Source organism: Poecilia mexicana, unplaced genomic scaffold (assembly GCF_051168715.1).
Source record: "Poecilia mexicana isolate PSO_F unplaced genomic scaffold, ASM5116871v1 scaffold_10, whole genome shotgun sequence".
Classification (NCBI taxonomy): Eukaryota; Metazoa; Chordata; class Actinopteri; order Cyprinodontiformes; family Poeciliidae; genus Poecilia; species Poecilia mexicana.
In genome coordinates, this window is record NW_028263379.1 from 17,455,514 (window position 1) to 17,474,078 (window position 18,565).

At 39.9% G+C, this 18,565-nt stretch overlaps 1 protein-coding gene across 1 annotated transcript; it reads right to left on the reverse strand.

Annotated features, from left to right (window-relative positions):
• Window positions 1-1,905: 1,905 nt before the first annotated feature.
• On the reverse strand, window positions 1,906-18,069 carry f8 (coagulation factor VIII, procoagulant component). The gene is made up of 27 exons (XM_015008077.2): window positions 17,850-18,069; window positions 17,625-17,725; window positions 16,767-16,889; window positions 15,560-15,772; window positions 15,234-15,416; window positions 15,002-15,105; window positions 13,709-13,829; window positions 13,373-13,616; window positions 13,123-13,288; window positions 12,932-13,019; window positions 11,335-11,552; window positions 11,104-11,248; window positions 10,796-11,005; window positions 9,538-10,202; window positions 9,311-9,453; window positions 8,942-9,107; window positions 8,537-8,767; window positions 8,213-8,456; window positions 7,946-8,128; window positions 7,247-7,363; window positions 6,337-6,408; window positions 6,075-6,160; window positions 5,827-5,982; window positions 5,209-5,353; window positions 4,955-5,103; window positions 3,436-3,618; window positions 1,906-2,474 (listed from the first exon to the last, which is right to left on the reverse strand). The coding sequence occupies exons 1-27, from the start codon at window positions 18,002-18,004 to the stop codon at window positions 2,304-2,306; spliced, it is 4,782 nt and encodes a 1,593-aa protein (XP_014863563.2). The 5' UTR covers window positions 18,005-18,069; the 3' UTR covers window positions 1,906-2,303.
• Between the last annotated feature and the right edge of the window lie 496 nt (window positions 18,070-18,565).

Below are 18,565 nucleotides of genomic sequence, written 5' to 3' on the forward strand. Positions count from 1 at the left end.
GGGAATGTGCTGTCATTTTTAAAGAAACACCATAATATTTCTATTTTTAGATACTAAAATAAAGAAAAACAAAACTTTAGAATTTTCATATACAGGAAGTTGATATTTTTTCTTTTTTTAGAATATTGTGTCAACAAAACAAATTTTCCAACTTAATAAAAAGAAAACTAAAGTTAAATTATGCTGCTGATAATTTTAGTATCGCTTTGTAGTGGGAACTGAATCAAATTACTCCTTGACCAAACTGAGAAACTGCTAAAATGTGCGTTTGTTATTATATGATTTTTAGTTATTAAGAGCCTCTTGCTGCAGGTTGCAGACCTCTGCTCTAGACAATAATGTACACATAAAAATGAACACAATATGGATACACTATGAGCATATTCAACCCAGAAGAAAAAAGGATCAAACTCAAACAAAACCCAAATACCTATAGAATGTGGGAATTACTAAATTAAAGCCATATTGGCCTATTGTTGAGCTTACTATACGCTTCATGGCCCGGTCTATGCCTTGTAAATCTACCCTAAACTCTTGAAAAGAGTTTTCTTAACATTCTTTCAACGTTGTGTTTATTGCACCTTGTTTTTAAACCAAACTTTTTCCTTCCACTCAACTTTCTATCAATGGTCTCTGTTCCTCTTATGTGAATGATTAAAAATCATGTTAAATTCATTTTACTGACCTTAATCAAGACTTAAATTTTTCTGTTTTCGTTGGCAATAAGCTACATCAGTAGCAGTAACAGAAATAAAAGCTTGAAATGTATTGTGTTATTAATAGAGATTTCCTATTTTAATTTGAAAAAACTGATGAAAGAATATTTTAGATCTGGATATAAAGGGACGCATGCCTTTTTGTACATTTGCTGGTAATTTTAGCAACACTAGAGTGACTCTAGTTTAATCAGTTAATTATAGTACAAATGCACACCACACAGCTGTGGTAAATGTGGGGAAGCTAACGCAGGCCAATGCATTTCCAATGCTGTGTAATGAAAATGATGTAATTCCCAGTGTTAAAATGTGAGACTGTTCTGTTTGTTGTTGCTGCAGCACCTGATAAGTGATCACATCTGGGCGACACCCTCTGCTTTGCTCCGATTCATCTGCTTTCCTTCTTGTCCCACAGCCACCGATGAATACAGATGCTGTTCGTGTTTTTGAGAGCAGTCGGTGTTTTCAGAGAGATAAAGCGTGACAACCAGGTACAATGTGCTCCTGCCACATGCCTGTCTGCTCTTAACCTCCAAACTAAACACAACACCTCCCGCCTGCCTGGAAACTTCCTGACCGATAATGAGGTGACACATTTTGGTCAGGTCTTATGGTACAAACACCGTGTCGATCCGACCAGTTGCCTTCCAGTCCCACAGCCCAATTATTTTGTCTGTGAACAAACTCGTACTTCCTCTGGGCAACAGAGCTGCATAGTTTAACTTATGACAGAACAATGTTGGAGCTCCACCGTCCCATTGTTTCTGCCAGGAGGGCCTCTTGGAGGTGGATAAGAAAAAACAACATATCAGGACTGAATGAAGAATGAAGGGGCTTGGGAAAAAAAGGGGGAAAAACATGAGAAGGCTTCTGGTAAGAAGAAAAGAAAAACAAAAACAAGCAGTGGTGTGCACAGATATTCTAGGGTGCAGGTGATTAAGTGGGAAATAAGGCAACTTGTGCCACAAGTGTGATTTTGTTCTTTTACAGGAACAGTTATAATGTAATATCTATAAATCTATTTAAAATCAATAGCCATATGTTATTGTTTGGCGTCAGATGGTGCACTATTAAAAAACAAAAAAGATTTCAGAAGGATTCTTTTTTGTACAGAAGAAACATAGCATGTACTCTAGCACCTCCTAGTGCCTATCTGCGTACGTTTCTGGCAATAAACGCTTGACACATGTTGAAGGTGTCATGAAACTCAGTTTAATATCTCAAATAAAGCAGAGAAAATACAACTTTTCCAATGATATAAAAATAGTCAAACAGTAAAAAGCAACCCAAGTCTGAAATATTTACACCTGCTTACATTCAAAATGTTTCATTTTTTTTTAGCATAATCAAAATCAAGCTTTCCAAAAACACCTACTTCCCTATGAGCTTAGCATAAGTGTGCCCTTCATCAAATATCACAGTGTCAGAAAGAAAACAAGTGAAAATGTAAACAATGTTCTGCCTACAGAGGGAACAGCTTCAAATTGTAACTTAAGTGCGCTACATCATCTCATTATCCAGCAAAATTCACAGAAAAAAAAAAAGGTCCAGTTAAATCCGAAAAGCTGCTGTTGCTGGCGCCAGTGTTTACTGCCGGGGCAGTCCGACCTCCCGCTGGGTGTCACAGCCCAACACCTCCAGGCGGAGGGCGATGTCGTTGACCCAGCCCCGTGGGTGGATACGGAGGTAGCGGGCGAACAAAGGAGGCTCGAAAACTGTGAAAACTTCCTCGTCCGGATCGTTGTTGCCTGTGAAGATCTGATGAGGAAAAGGAAGAGCAAGAAGTCAGGAAACAGCACAGAAAGATGGCATTTATCATGTCAGTGCATGCAGTTCCTCAGAAAAATACTCTCAGCTCTTGAAGTTTCTCACATTTTGTCTCATTACAAACAGAACAGAAAAGCATAAAGCAGAGCAACATTGTGAAACTGAAGGAAAATGATGAAGCTGCACATTGTTTGTAACAATGTTTGTAACACTTTTGTCTTCTTTCTTTCTGTTCTTCTCTGGGAAATAGCTCAAACTTAAACAGATTGTATGGAAATTGTATTTGAACACACAATTTTCAAGTCCCAGCACATATTTTCTATTTGATCTGGGTCTGGACTCTAACACATGAAGATGGATTGATGCAAAAAAAAAAACAACAAAAAAAAAAAACATTGTATTTCTTAGGCTTGTTGTCCAGGTGGAAGATGAGATGTGACATTTTAGTTTTCCACCACAAATAGTAATTTGCACGCAGAGCAAAGTATTCAATTTTAGCATCTTCTTTCACATGCTGGCTGTTTGCCCTGCATGACCTCTCTTCACACGTTTCAAATTTAAATCCATGTATAATTTTCCTTCCACTCCACTACTTTGTGTTTGTCTAAAATCCCAATGAAATGCAAAATGTTTCTGCTTGTAAAGCTGTAAAAGTTGCTGTGGTATTAATACTTTTACATGACACTGTAAAAGTAAATTTAATCCCAAAGACCAAAACATGTGGAAACAGTCTGTATTTTTACTTTTGCCAGCCATCCATAGATGTAGTTCAAATGTTTTCCAAGACCCAGACTAGCGCTGCCAAAAAAACTCGGTTGACTCATCTACCTGGCAGTCTCAGCTCTGATTCACTGAATAACTGAATAAATATTAGAAACCTGCAGAGTCTGCCTGGCAGCTGTGACGCAGACCTGAGTCTAAATGGAAACCCTTTGTGATTTTTTTTGCATACCTTTTCTCTCTGGGAGCTCTCCTCCGAAACGCTGCTCCAGGAATGTCGGTCCTGACTGAATGTGACCGAAAACTCTGTTACCATCATCTGGGTCAGCAACGACCGTGCGCCTTGCGTGATGATGCCTGTGATCCGTTTGACCTTCCCCAAATCCACCTGCAGCCACTCGTGGGGGTTGTTGTTCTGAGGCAAACAAGATTTTGAAGCATCTTCAGATTTCAAGAGGATATTCACTGTGTAGCTCAGTATATGATCAACAAAAGTTGGCTTTTTCACAAGAAATTATAAAAAAAAATGCAATGACTTTCCACAATCAATGAAACCATAAGTTTTGTTCCTGAGCATTCTTGGTAACATACTTTCCTGACATTGGTTTGTGGTTTTAATTTAAGTTCTCCTGATTTATGTAGTGGGATAATGATCCAAATCATAATAAAAAGTCCAGTGACTAATGGGTCAACAAAACAAAAGGAAGGTTTTAAGATGGCCTAATCCAAGTCTGGAGATACATTTTATTAAGAAGCAGTGGTATGAACTTAAAAAAACAAGTTGTTTAATCTGGAAAACACTCCAATGTGGCTAAATTAAAATGATTGTCCCAGAAGAGTGGGACGAAACCCACTTTATGGCAGCTGGTGTCCCAGATGGCACACACAATTATTGGGGTGACTACTTTTTCATATAGGTCCTGATTGGTTAAGATATGATAAAATGAATTTTGTATTTACTCGGGTTGTCTTGGCTTGATATAAAATTTGTTTTGATTGTTGGAAACATGTTGACAAAAAAGGCAAAAAAAGAAGAAACACTTCTCCATATTCCTGCACAAACTTCAGAAAGATTAATATACATATCTTCACTTAACTAGTATTGTATAATTGTTTGTCTTGAAATATGTAAAAGATTTTGCTCACTTATATATCTTAAAAAAAAAACATCAACAAACTAATGTCTTCTTAACTTTAGAACATGGTTGTTGAGAAACCGAAACATAGAAAAACAATGTTTCACCCATGCATCATTTATTCTGCTACTCTTTACTGGCACGATGTGGAAACCGGTTGTGGGCAAAAGTTTCAACTTCAGTTCCGTCATTGTTGAAATTCTTTTGGTTTTATGCAACATTTTGCTGTTTGTTCATCTTATCCTAGAATTATCTTATAACCAAAGGTCGGCACCCAGAGATTGACCTCTGTTGTTCTCTGGTGCTACAGCAGCTCAACGACCTGCCACGAGGACAAGTCACGCGCCTGCAGTTCACTTTTGGAAAGTGTTAAAACGATAAGCTGAAGAGGAAAGGAAAGAGAAGCTGAAGCCAAACATGATAACGGAGTGTGAAGAGAGAATCAGTGAAGCTTTGCGAGCTTCACTGCTTCTTTGCCACCTGATGGAGACCAAATATCACTGATAATGCAGACGAAAGGTTATTGAGTGTTTTCATTAATTAATTTCTTTATGCAGTGTGCAGTCGGCATGCTAATCAGTATATATACTTATACTCGCAAAAAGGTGAACACACCTTTGGCCTCCAGGCGTTGGCTCCACCGCTCTGGTGCAGGCGTGCGAGGAAGGGGTACCAGCTTCGCAGGAAAGACGACTGAAACGATGAGGCGCTAAAGCTGCTGTCATTAATGCTCCCCTTTTCAAGTCCCAAAGGCAGAGAGCAGCCTGCTCACGCACACACACACACACACACACACACACACATAAAACATACAGTCTGAGTCATTTCTCACTTTCTGCAAGTGCTAAAAAAAAGTTGAATCAACTCACTGTTCAGATCGCATCCCAGCAGCTCCATTCGGAGAGCGGGTTTCTGCTTGAAGTCGTGTGGATGAATCCTGATGTAGCGAGCCACTAATGGTGGAGAGAATCTGTTTTCCTTTGTCTTGGAGCTGTCCAGGTTGCCACGAAACTTCTGCAGCACAGTCAGAGTAGTTTGGGATTTTTCATTGTAGTCTAATTTTATTTCGTTGTGACGTTCTGATTGTCTAATTCAGTTAGCTTTCATTAGTTTTTACGGTGGGTTTGTTAGTTTTTTATTAATAATAAGTAGTGTAAATATTAGTTTCAGTTTAGTTTCTATTAGTTATGTTAGTAGTTTTAGTTTTTTCACACTTTGGTTAATTTTTAGGTGGAGAATTAATTAATGCTAATTTTTAGCATCAAAACGCTGGGTTCCAACCGACAGGCACACTTTGGCATGCCCCGGTTAAATTTCTTCAGGAATTTTCTAGTTTCAGCTTTTGTTATTTTGTTCGTTTTAGTTTACTATAACAACCTTGAACTGCAGCACAGTCAGACAGAGAACAGTTCAGACTAAAGGGACTATGAAGATTATTACATAGCTGTTTAGCCTTTGCTCTGATGTCTAAGGAACTGTAGACGTACCCTGGTGTTAATGGAGCTGTTTCCCCTGTAAGTGGTCCAAGTCTCTTGGTCGAGGCTGTAGGACACTGTGAAGGTGGCGGTGTAGTGGTCCCTCAGCTTCGAGCTCACCCCTTGTGTCTGGATGCCATGCAGTAGGGTGGGCCTCAGAAGATCAACCTGAAACCACAAATGATTTTACACTGAATGTTTCACAACAATACCTAAACTTTAGCTTCGTGTGTCAGGTGTAAATGCTCAGAACGTCTTACCTGTAACCATGACTTGTTGCCCTTTCCCATCCAGGCGTTGTAAAAACCAGTCATATCGAGTCTTGCCAGCCTTGGCTCCCAGTTACCTGGAAACAGAAACATAAACCAACATAAAGACCATAACCCCATCTTACTTCCTGACGTTTGTATTTCATAACGTTGAGGTATTTTCTTTAAATTGACTGAATATTGTGCTAATTCTTTTGGTACTTCCACATTAGAAAGCCTGTTGCAAATAAAAGAAAAACCTAGCTGGCCTTACCGCTGTGATCTGATGCTGTAATCTGGGAGTCTTCGATCCGCCCTGATTTCATTCCCAGAGGTAAAACACATCCTGCATGTCACAACATCGAAAGAAAAGTTCAGTATAATGTGTTCCTAAAATATGCAGTAAACACGTTTAAAGCAAACAACAGCATGCAGTATTTAAATTTCAGTTGTGAAATGCGTTTCAGCGTTTTGACCTTTTCTATAACTGATGAAACTTCTGATATTACCCTGAGCAATGAGGGGATTCTGGGATAACCCAGCTCTGAAATTAGAGTGGGCATTGATGAAGGCCATGATTCAAACATTGTACTGAAACACTCTGATTCATGTATTTAGCTTATTGTTCCATTCTTTTTATTTCTAATAAATAAAAATGATTTTTTAAATTAGTAATAAGCGTAAAACTTTGATTACCATTTCCTGAACTAACTGTCCGGAACATATGGCTTATCAATTAAAATATTACACACTGTGATAAATAGGAAATCAGGCATTTATTCCTGATAAATGCCTCACTTATCAGGCATTTATCAGGAATGGTTTACAACTGATAGAAGTTTCCCAGAACATTTTTATTTTATCTACACCTAATGAAAAAGACAGGACCTCAAGCAACAGGTATTTCTTTATTCTAGTTCGAGCAATTCTGGCAACTATGGTACAAACAGAACAATAGATGTCAACATAAAAATATCAAGGATTCAAAAAAACTGATGACAAATCACCAGAACAATCAAAAAATGCTGAAGTTTGTGTCTCATTGAGTTTGGGGAGTTTTTCTTATAGATACGCACATCCCAGAAATCTTAATGCCCATCTGAGTCTAGACCCAGTAACACAGTTTGATTCAAAAACGTCCAATTCAATTAGTACTTCTGTCAGTAGGACACGTGTGCACCTACTTGGATCATAGACCAAGAGTTTGGCTCTCATCCCAGCCAGCTGGTATTCGCCGATGGTGCACTCCACTAACCATGTCCCAACCATCGGGGGTTTCATCTCCACCGTCCCAAAAACACCTTCAGGAATGAGAACAGAGCAATGAGTGAGATAGAGAAAGTTATGAAAAGTTCATGTTACATAGAAATGTATTTATTTCTAAATAATTAATTAATCTTGATTATTAGTTTTTACAGATCAGATGTTTTAATGTTTTTTTTTCTTTAGACTTTGGTTGATTTTATGCCACTGTTTATCCATAAGTTGGCATTCAGTGCTTGCCAAAATTGTTTACAACAGTTTGGATGGTTTGGACAGCAGCAAGAGTCTGCAACATCAAGACAACCGCAGTAAGTGCAGTACAGGTGCACCACAAGGTTGGTTGGTGCCTATATCCAGAAGTCATTGGGCATGTGGTTGGGTACAGTCTGGACAGGACGCCTGTCCATCAGAGGCAAAAAGTCCAAATAACCAAAGGACAATTTAGAGAGACCAGTTAATCTTACTGTCAGGATGGGAGGATGTTGGAGTCCCTAGAGAGAACCCACACATGCAACAGAACTCCAGACTATCACTACTGATCATAAAAAGACATCAATAAAGTTTGGCCCCCTTCTAGGGAAAGTATGGATACAAATGTGTGTTTGAGTGTGTGTTTTTACCTGGAAACAGGTTGAAGACACCCATACGATGTTCTTGTTTACCATGGACAGTAAAAGGCAAACCATGGAAGTGAACTGCATGGTACTCTTTGTCGCCTCCAACATTAAGAAGGTGCCACCTCACCAGCTGATGCTGGGCCACAACCAAACCAGGAAGAGTCTCGGCCACATAGCCATTTATGGCTAAGGAAAAATATTCATTGCCTTCGTTAGTGGACGCATTGCAGAGCAGAAAAAGCAAGCTTTACAAGAAACACAATGAGTCACCTGCAAACTTATTGCTGGTGTGGTACCATGGATCCTGTGTGTTGGCCTGACAGGGGGGAGAGCAGTGCTTCAGCAGGTTCTCCTCGTGGTACCAGCTTTTAGTTTCATCAAAGGTATGGAAGAGCAGGGAGAAATCCTGGATGTCTGGATGCATTTTGAGGTTATTCTGCCATCTGTTAGTCTGCAACGTTCCAGACTTGCAGATCACAAGTGGACCAACCAGACCAGAGTGAAGGTCCCTCTCCTGTATGAGACAAAGAAATTGAGCGAGGATGTTTGCTACATGAATCAGATTTTGAATGTGTAAGTAACAGAGCAGCAGACCTTGTCCACAGTGGAGTAGTAAGCTCCAGTCTTGCAGTTAAACTCAGGATCAGAGGGACCTTGATACTTGCTAATTTTCCAGTTGTACGTCCGGGTCTGTCCTGGAGGAACAGGTTCCCCAGGAATATCAGAGGATGCACTGCTCTCTGCAGGGCTAAGATGCTGGCTGCGGTCATACACTCCATGGAGATGAAGGGAGTAGGGTCTCTTGGCGTTGTTCTTAAAGGTCACCTGAGTTAGGACACGGCATAGATGAGAAACATTAGATTTGACTTCATAATCAGATGTATTTATATTCCGGTCATTAACAAAGTTTATCTATTTTCTATGACAGATCAGAAGAAAGCAGGAAGGAAGAGGAAAAACTTTTCTTGTGCTTCTTTCCTTACAGAGGAAGAAACTCACTGTGAGGAGATCGTTAACTTCAGTTCTGATGACAGGTCCCAGGATTCCCAAGTGTTCCTCAAGCTCTGTTCTGTTGATGAGCTGCTTGAAGTCTTTATTCACATAAGCGCGATACACCACCTTCGTATAACTAGGAAGGAACTTCCTCATCCCCCGACGCATCTCTCTGATTTGAGGAAAATCAATTATTAAGAGCTGATGTTTCAGCGAGTTAGAAGAATCACTGTGTCTCCTCTCTTGTAGAACCACCTTTCACAGAAACTTCATTTACAAGTCCGCAAAGTTATGTCTCTACTAGATTAACAATTCCAGACACTCATACACTACTTTCCAAAAATAGCCCAAGTTTGGTCAGATTTTTATTCCCACCTGGGTTTAATGACTTGATGTGGTGTTTTGATGCCATAATCCCATGTGATTTCATCTGCGGCGATGTAGTAATTACGGGGTTTGGTTTCTCCAGAGCGCGGACCAATTAAACCCGTGCCAAATACTTCTGATGAACTGTTCACCTGTTGAAACAGTTAAACATTTATTTATAGCAGTTAAGCAGAAAGTTTGGATTGTCCTGAATAAGACAAAAACTAAACGTGTACCTCATTGTTGTAGTCATCATACTCAAAGGACAGATTGACCTCTGTTGTGTTGCCATCAGTGAAGTTGTATTCAAGATCCAATAGATCGTCTAAAAGACCCTCAGATTCAGAATAGATGTAGTTTTCACCCATCTCCTCCACTGGAGAAATTAAGTTTTCAGAGCGGACCTCTTGACTTTCTGATGCGTCACCATTTGGTGTGATGTCATTGTTCTCTGTCCAGTTCCCGCCTGCCTCTCGTTTCTGTCTCCCACCTCTGTTTTCTTCTGCATTAGTCAGATTTTCAGGAGTTGTCCAGCCACCATCTCTCTCTAATTCTTCCAGGACATCTTCTGGGATCCTCGCATCTGAGGGAACTTGTTCCCTTTTCACTGACGCCACATGCACTCTCTTCAGCTGACACAGGCCATGTTCATCTTCGCCCAAAGTTGCATTTTGACCAGTAGTGTTGTTGGCGACAGGTTTTTTGCACACCCGAACCAACATTGTGCCATTCTGAGGTCTCATGCCCCTCGGTTGCAAAAATGCGTTGTCAATAAATTCAGAGATATCTTCATAGTCATTGCGGTCGACCAGAGAAAAGTCTTTGCAGACGCGGACAGTGTAGCGGATGGTCATTCCCCGACTTCTAAGCTTGCTGTCAAAGGCACTTATCTCCCACTCACCTGGAAGACAAAGTTAGGATGTAGTGCTATGCAGCAGTGTTCAGACCTTAAACTTTCTTTTTACATTTTTTACATTTTTTCACATTCCAACCAATAATTTGATGTACTTTACTAGGATTTTACGTAAAACAACCATGAGCTCATGACTGTGAAGTGAAAGGAAAGAATAGATGGTTTTCATTGATAGCAAAATGAAGAGGTTTATTAAGGACTCTGGAGGAGCTGCAGAGATCCACAGCTCAGGTGTGAGGATCTGTCAATTGGACAGAAATTATTTGTGCACCTCACAAATCTGGACTTTATGGAGATGAAGCTTTCTGTTTAAAGAATGAAAGTGAAAATTGAAGCAGGACGCAGGCCACTCTTTGTGAAATCATAGGTCCAAGCTATTTTCAGTAAGAAATGCATCCGGAATCACCGAACGGCAACTCCCAGCACTTCAGATCACCAATTATCACCAATTAAACTAGAATCTCTGTCCACCCACTTATTAAGATGATAAAATCAATCCAGACATTCAGCTTTGAACCGTAAACCAATGAGCGAACATGTTCATGTTAGGAACTGGGTGTAAACGTGAGCTTTTCCCTCACCGATCACTTCTGTCACCATGGGAACAGTTACAGCCGTCATGGGGAAGAGGGTGAGAACAGACTGGTAGAGGCCTTGGTACTGAAACAGGTTTCCGGTGAAATAGACGGAGAGGAATTCGCTCTGGGTTCCCACGTTGGCCACGTGCCAGAAGGGGACGTCCCTCTGACACATGACAAACTGACGCCCGCTAAACATGGTGCCGTTTACACCTGGAGGGGGAGGCACATTCAAAGTACACGACTTTGTTTTCACTAACAATGGTGGAAACAGATCAAATAAAAAACAAATGCAAACATGTGGAACTCACTGTAGATGACATTGGAGTCATAGAAGTCAGGGTCTGTGGTGTTGTAGGAGCTTTGAGTTGACCTCTTCATGTTTTCCTTAAAGTACCAACTTCTGTTCTCGTCAAACACAGCAAATATGAGACTTAGTTCCTGGTCGGGGTCCATCTGCAAGGAATGAAGAAACAAAAAAAGCGTTACAGCCAATAGTAGACAGTAAGGACAGTATGTGTCTGATGCATTTTTCATCTCACCAGACTTCCACTGTTGTGATTAGTGTCGTGCTTGCAGATGAGTAGGGTCCCGACCAACCCAGAGGCCAGGTCCTGCTCTGGGGAGATGGTGCTTTGATACAGCTGAGTCAGGCACTGGGGGTCTCCATCCAGGGGTCCATCATCTGAAGTTAGCTTCCAAGTGTAGCCCAACGTCCCGTTGGGCGGAACTCCCAATGTACGCAGGTCATACCCGGCAGCTGTTTAGAGAGATTTGAGCAGGCTGAAGAAAAGCTGATGCTAATGAGAAGATCTTCAGAGATTTGTGAGGTTCTGCTAATTTTACTGAGCTGTTCAGGATTTTACATGAAAGACGAATGCATAGGTGAAGCGGAAGGAGAATAATATGTAGTTACTGAAAAAATATATTTTAAATAAAAATTTGAAAGAATTTTTTTTTTTTTTGCTTTTGAATTCAAGAGCCCTTTATTTTAATATAAATTTTGTCATAAAAAACTGCCTTTGGAAGTAAGTAATATGTAGTGATATCCTTTCTTAGATATTTTAAATGATCAAAACTTTATTCAAAGTTAAGCTTTTTGATTGGCGTTCACCTGTTTATTTTATGAGTAAATATTTATGCATGTATAAACCAGACAGTCATGGATTAGCAGAAACAGCTGAATACTATACAAATTTACAGAATAGAATCATCTGCCAGTAACTACGATTGACTACTAAAATAAACAGATATCTGCTTACCATTGATGAATATGGACATGGTTATATGATTTGTTAAATGCAATATCATGAAAGCAAAAACAAGTTACAAATGAAAAGACAGGGAGCTCAAAGAGATATTATTTTAACAGGAATTAGCAGTTAAAATTATTTTACTGAAATTTGGGGACAGATTTAATTTAGAGCTCACTGGTTTATGGTATAAAATCAAAATAAATCCCATCCAGTGCGTGAGCGCAACATGACAACATTGATAAAGTTCAGAGAACATGAATCTTTTAGCAAACACAGATAAATAACATTTTTAAAATTATATTTCCGCTCTTATTGCACATCTGATTGTCTCCATTGAAGTACTGTGTTGTAACTAGTCTATCTTTTTTAATGTTCAATGTACATGCAATGCATATTATTGTTATTGTTGTTGTTAATATTGTTTTTTAGGTATTGTTTGCTTTAACACTTTAACTTTTGGTGCAAACATTTATATATCTTGCTTCTGTTGCACCTGAATTGTGCACAATAAAGGGTGCTTCAATTCTATTCTATTCTATTCTATTCTATTCTATTCTATTCTATTCTATTCTATTCTATTCTATTCTATTCTTTTCTATTCTATTCTATTCAATTCTATTCTATTCTATTCTATTCTATTCTATTCTATTCTATTCTATTCTATTCTGTTCTTTTCTAATTTCACCCTCGATGTACCCCTGTGGGAAAGTGCCACTCTGGTGGTTTCTGTGCTTGCAGCAAAATCACACTTCCTCCTTTTCCCTGTTGCGTTGCTGCTAACACAAACTTGCATCAGCACCATGCGGGCATCCAGAGCCTGAGGACATCTCTTTTATTCTCCACAAACACAGTGAATGCAGATTTATTCAGGGCGTAGGCTTACCATCAGCGTATCCCGGTCCTGGAACGATCTTGGTAAGGCCATTAGTGTAAATATTGAAAGGGCGACTGGCTAAGTTTCTAAAATAAATCTGGAAAAAATAAACAAAAGGTGGATAAATAAAAAAAAAAAAAGAAAAATCCCAAACAGAGCAGATTGTTACCATGCACTTATCAGACTTTCAAACAACTCACATGGATTTCATCATTGACTCTTCCTTTCAGTAGGGGACCCAGCAGGGTCCGAGAGGGATTCTTCCTCACAGTGAAGGATGGATCTGCGTACTCAACATACACAACCTTCTTATATGTGTAGCCAAGGTGATGGGGAGAAGCAGGCAAATATCTGGACTGTAATTCACTGGTAAGAAGAAAAAGAAGGGAAACAATTTGCTTAGCAACAAAATACTTATGCTTTTCCCTTTTTCCTTCCACATTTCCTCACCTGTCTGTGGGTTTCAGATGAGGAGCGTAGTTCCAGGTGACTTCCTCAGCAGCAATATAGTAGATGAACGGGCGACTCGGTCCTCCGCCGGATCTGGGTTGGACTTGTGGCTTTGGTATTTCTTCTATGTTGAACACATATTCTGAGCTTTCGTCATAGATGATATCATGTTCCTTAACTTTGCGCACTTCCTTGGTGACGGGTTCCAGGCATTTCTCCACCGTAAACAATGCATTCATGCCATCTGTGAAACAGTTAATGTTGGTTATTCCAAACTTAAGGAGTTGTTGTTATATTCTAATAAGGTAAACTGATTTTTTATTTTATTTTTTTTACCATATCGATGAGCGTGGATCTGACAGCTGATGAGGAACTGGCCCATGGTTGCCGGTCTCATTTCTGCAGTGATGAATGTCATTGGAGTCACTTCCACTGTGACTTTACGATGGGTCAGTACCTGGAAATAAACAATTTATAGTACATAGATTTCATTTAGATATTAGACTCAACTAACTGTTTGGATAAAAACTTTAGACAAAAGGATACAAAACTACTTTCTAGACAACCTTTTAGCCAAATGTGTTTAAGCTTGAAATCACCTGTGAACCTCAAAAGTTCTGGAGCCCAAGCCGGATTTATGTAAAAATTGCCGGATGTTTGTAGTTTTGATTTCTACAAATTTAAAAGTTACATTTTTTCCTTCCATTTCACATTAAGTTTTCATAATATGTGAAAAAGCTTAGGTTTTTCCAAGGAACTATAAATGTAATTGTATATTGTCCCTCAGGGAGCTGTCCATAGCAGGTCCAGGCTGTTCCAGGACTTCACCAGCCAATTCCAGGTCAGTAGTTCAAACATGACCTGGGATGACATTAAGTTGCCCCAGCAGGCTGACTTCTTTTGAACGAAAGCTAAGGAGGAGTTTATCATGCAGCATAACTTCTGTTTATAGATGCAATTAATCAATATCTGTTTGGAAATCCGTACATCATGTTTAAACTTGCAAAATCTCTACAGATATGTGAAAAAAAGGGCACACAACATCAATAAGCGAGCATAGAGACTCGAGTTTCAAACATCTTTAAGATTTAAGAACGAGAACAAATGAATATCTAATTCTCATGAAAAATTTGATCGGATCCATAAGGGTAATAAAATTGTACCTCCTATTTTAAATGGTTCCACCATCAAAGCCCATTTTAACATCTGTTACAGACAAGAGCGATAATAATGAACTGATTAGACAATAAAAATAATTTAAGGATTCATCCTTTATGGGAAACACCTTGCTTTAATTATTATACATTTTCTTTTACATTTAAAAGCTGCCTGTAAAAAGAAGAGCTCCACTAGGGAGTTGTTTTCAGAGTTCTCCCGTTTATATGTGCAGCCAACAAAGATGCTGTTATGCTCTTGGATGAAGAAACACAATCTCACAGATAAAGGTCAGCCTTGTCTACTGACTTTGGCAATACCACGCAGTTCTCGACAGAAATGCCAGAAGGAGATCTGCTAGACCTCCAACACTGCAGACCTGAGGCATTTCCTGAGCGCCCTGCAAGCATCTTATCTGGCAGACGTCCCTGACCGGTCTGCTGTGACTGCCTCTTATCTGAAGTCTTTGTTTACCTGCAGTGTGTGATCCTGGAAGCGAATGGAGTGGATTTCTGGAGTAGTGCCCAACCCGATCATATGCCAAGACACCGGGTAATTACCCTGACACATTGTCAAACCTGCACATAGACAGAGACGGATTCAGTGTAATCACTGAGCAAAGCACTGAGCAAAGCATGCATGCATGCTTAACATTTCAGTATGCATGTATGCAGCAACGTCTTCTGCGGTGTGTTGGGCGGCTTACCAGGTAAAGTGGCGTTGATGTATCCATTGATGGTGTGGTATTCGTTCCTGCCATCGCTTCTCCTGAACTTCTCCCTGCTCATCCTCTCCCCCATCTCTCCATACCAGCTTTTAGTCTCATCGAACACGGCAAACAGAAGGACAAATGCTGGGAATCTCCTCTGGCCGTCCTCTGTGAAAGCACCTGATGCAGGATTTTAAAGTTAGGTGACTTACTTGGTGAAATATCCAGGTTTTAAATCTGAAATAAACCATTTGACTTCTTCCTGAACTACCAGCTCCTGTGAATTAATGTATTTTTATGACTCATTCCAGCAGCTCACTGACTTGGTTTGCAGATGAGCAGGGCGCCGATGAGTCCGGAGTTCATGTCTCGCACCGTGTCCACCTGGGAGGAGTACGAGTACGTGAGGCAGTCAGGGTCACTGATGGTTGGGCCGTCGCTGAAGCTGATGTCCCAGACGTACTCATAATATCCGCCGGGTTGGACGGCATCATCCTCCTTCTCCTGACCAGTGGTGGAGTCATCATATCCAGCTCCTAGAAAGAAAGGATATTCCATGAGTTGTTTTAGCTACCAAGGTGGATCAAAAGAGTAAAAGCTGCTCCCACTAAAGCCTCAAGATATGAAAAAAAATTGAGGAAAGAAATGTCAGAAAGTAATTAAAGTTCTTTGGGAAGCAGTGACTCACAGCAAAAACATTAATCAGACAAATGGACACCAAAACAGCTGAAAATGTTCTTTTTTGTATTCAACAACTTTAACATGATCCACTCTTTAGTGTTGGTCTTTCAGATAAAATCCAAATAAAATGTGTCACATTTTCCAGTTGTGACGTGATAGAACATGAAAACAGCAAAGGCAGAATATGTCTGAATAGGCTAAACCCCGAACGTGACAAAAGCAGCGTTTCAGATTATAAAGTCAGTTATCGGAACCGAGCTGCTTGCAGGAAGTGATGGTTTGGGACGTTCAGCAGCATTAGAGTCTAATCCGGTGCTGTCTGTGAACGGGATTAACTATGAAGCGCCACACGTGGGTACTAGATTCTCACAAGAGCCAGAGAGATGAGCAGTTTGGCTTCCGCAACCCGCAAAAGATCTGCACACATGAGATAATGGTGACCGTTGTTCTCGGTCACTTCTTGAGAATCAAGAGGGGTTTTTTTTTTTATAGGGGTTCCTGTTCATTGAAAGCATTTTTTCACAGTTTATTCATAATAATGTTATAAAAACTGCTTCATTCATTACATGTCAAGTTTAAAAAGGAAACTATGTAGTGACTCAAACTGTTAAATAATCACGCATGGTAATGCAACTCACTGAAACAGCAAGCGGTCAGTTTGCAGCTATTTCTGTCTGTGTTTTCCATTTCCTCATCTGCACTGCAACAGATCTTTAAGCCTTACCATGAGTCAAGCATCTGAGTCAATCTGTTGCTCATTATTTGACCAAGGAGAGGGGCATGCTGCTCACTAATGTGAGCAACCCATGTTGCTGTGTTCCAGGAGCAAAAAAAAAGATTAATGCTTACCTTCAGACTGCTTCCAGTAGGTGATCCCCACCGGGCTGATGCTGTAGGGCCGAGACGCCAGGTTTTTGAAGTGGACCACCACCCTCTCCCCAGCCTGGGCCACAATCACTGGGCCCTGAATACCTGGCATCACATAACATCAGATGCTACAATTGTACATGATATGATGTTTGTTAATGTGAAAAAGTATGTTTATGCTAGATTCAGCGACAGCGGATGAAGGAGGAGGGACGATCTTCTTCATATTATTATTATTATTACTTATATTACTATAGTAGTATCATGTACTGTTTGAATGTATCAGGAGAAATAAGAAATATTTATGGATTGCAGCATTTATTGCTTTATAATTAATAACATATCTATGCTCTGTTGTCTCTTGATAAGAGTTTTCCTCCCTCATTTTTGGCTCCAAGCCTTCAAGTAATATCAGGCGTACATGATAATGTCAGGAGAGTGGCATTATGTATATATATATAATGCACATAAATATATATATATATATATTTATGTGCACCAGCATATTGAAATCAACTGCTTTGTATTAAGATTCTTACATATAACTTTTTCTTTTAAATAATTAGATAAGTAAAAAAAAAAAAAAAAAAAATCAAACTACATTTCCATTTTCACAGCCAATTTAAATTGGCTGTGAAATTTTGCGTAAGCTTTTGGTTTGGTGTGACGCCACAGAATTAGTAATGTTCTTCCATTCACAAGGCTTTCAAGAAGCACCACTTGCTATATTCATTCATTCATTCATTCATTCATTCATTCATTCATTCATTCATTCATTATGTTACTGACAAGTTTCCTGCCCTCATTAAGTAAGTGTAAATGAAAGTGTGCACCACCCACCTGTCCAGGCTGGTCTCGGTCTGGGGACAGTGAATGCAGCATCTGTGTACTCCCTGTAAATGGCCTTGATGTATTTTTGAGGAATGGTTTTGAGGTTTCCTCTGAAGAAAATTAAGGAATAGTTAGCCATAAGACAAACTTAGGGTCAAAGCACTGCACTACACTTTTCTCTGATCATCTAGATCAAGCAACAACAGCGTCTGAGCTGCAGTCGGAGTTGCTTACCTTTGCTCGGATGCGCGGCCCCCATCGTCCAGGTGGATGTAGTCCCATCCGATCTCCACCACTGCTATGAAGTATTCCCTAACAGCGCCCTGTTGGACCTCCCTGGCGGAGCAGCAGAGGAGGAGCGGCAGCAGGAGCAGCAGCGGTGTCCTCATCCCTTCTGTGTGCGCACCTGTTAGCTCCACTTCAGTGTCCCGGTGTGAAACACCAACCAGGCTCTGCTGCGCCTCCTCTGGGCTCCGATATTTAAGGGAGGAGGGAGAAGAGGAAGGTCAAGAAGACGGTGAAGGGAGAGCACGTGGGGGCGGAGGGGCGCGCGTGGGCAGTCGTGACATCACACAAGTTTTTCTGGAAATGAGTTTGTCATGGAGACGCCGTCTGTCCATTAAAATCACTGGGTCATAGCTTTAGGTCATCATTGTAAAGGTTTAACAATTTAAAGTAAGTTAGATATGAACAACTAAAAAGCTATTTATGAAATAAAACATAAATGTGTATTTATCTATTTATGAAGTTATTTATCCACTCAGAAAAAAAGGGTTCACATTAAAATGTTAATGTTAACTGAGTTTTTTTTAAAAATTATAAATAAATATAATTGAAATTAGGCAGAAAAAGAGACATCATAATAGGCAGCAACATTAAAATAAGTTGATCTCTTTCAGGACTCCATTTGAGCATCTTTGACCGTTCAAAACGTGGTTCACATACATTAA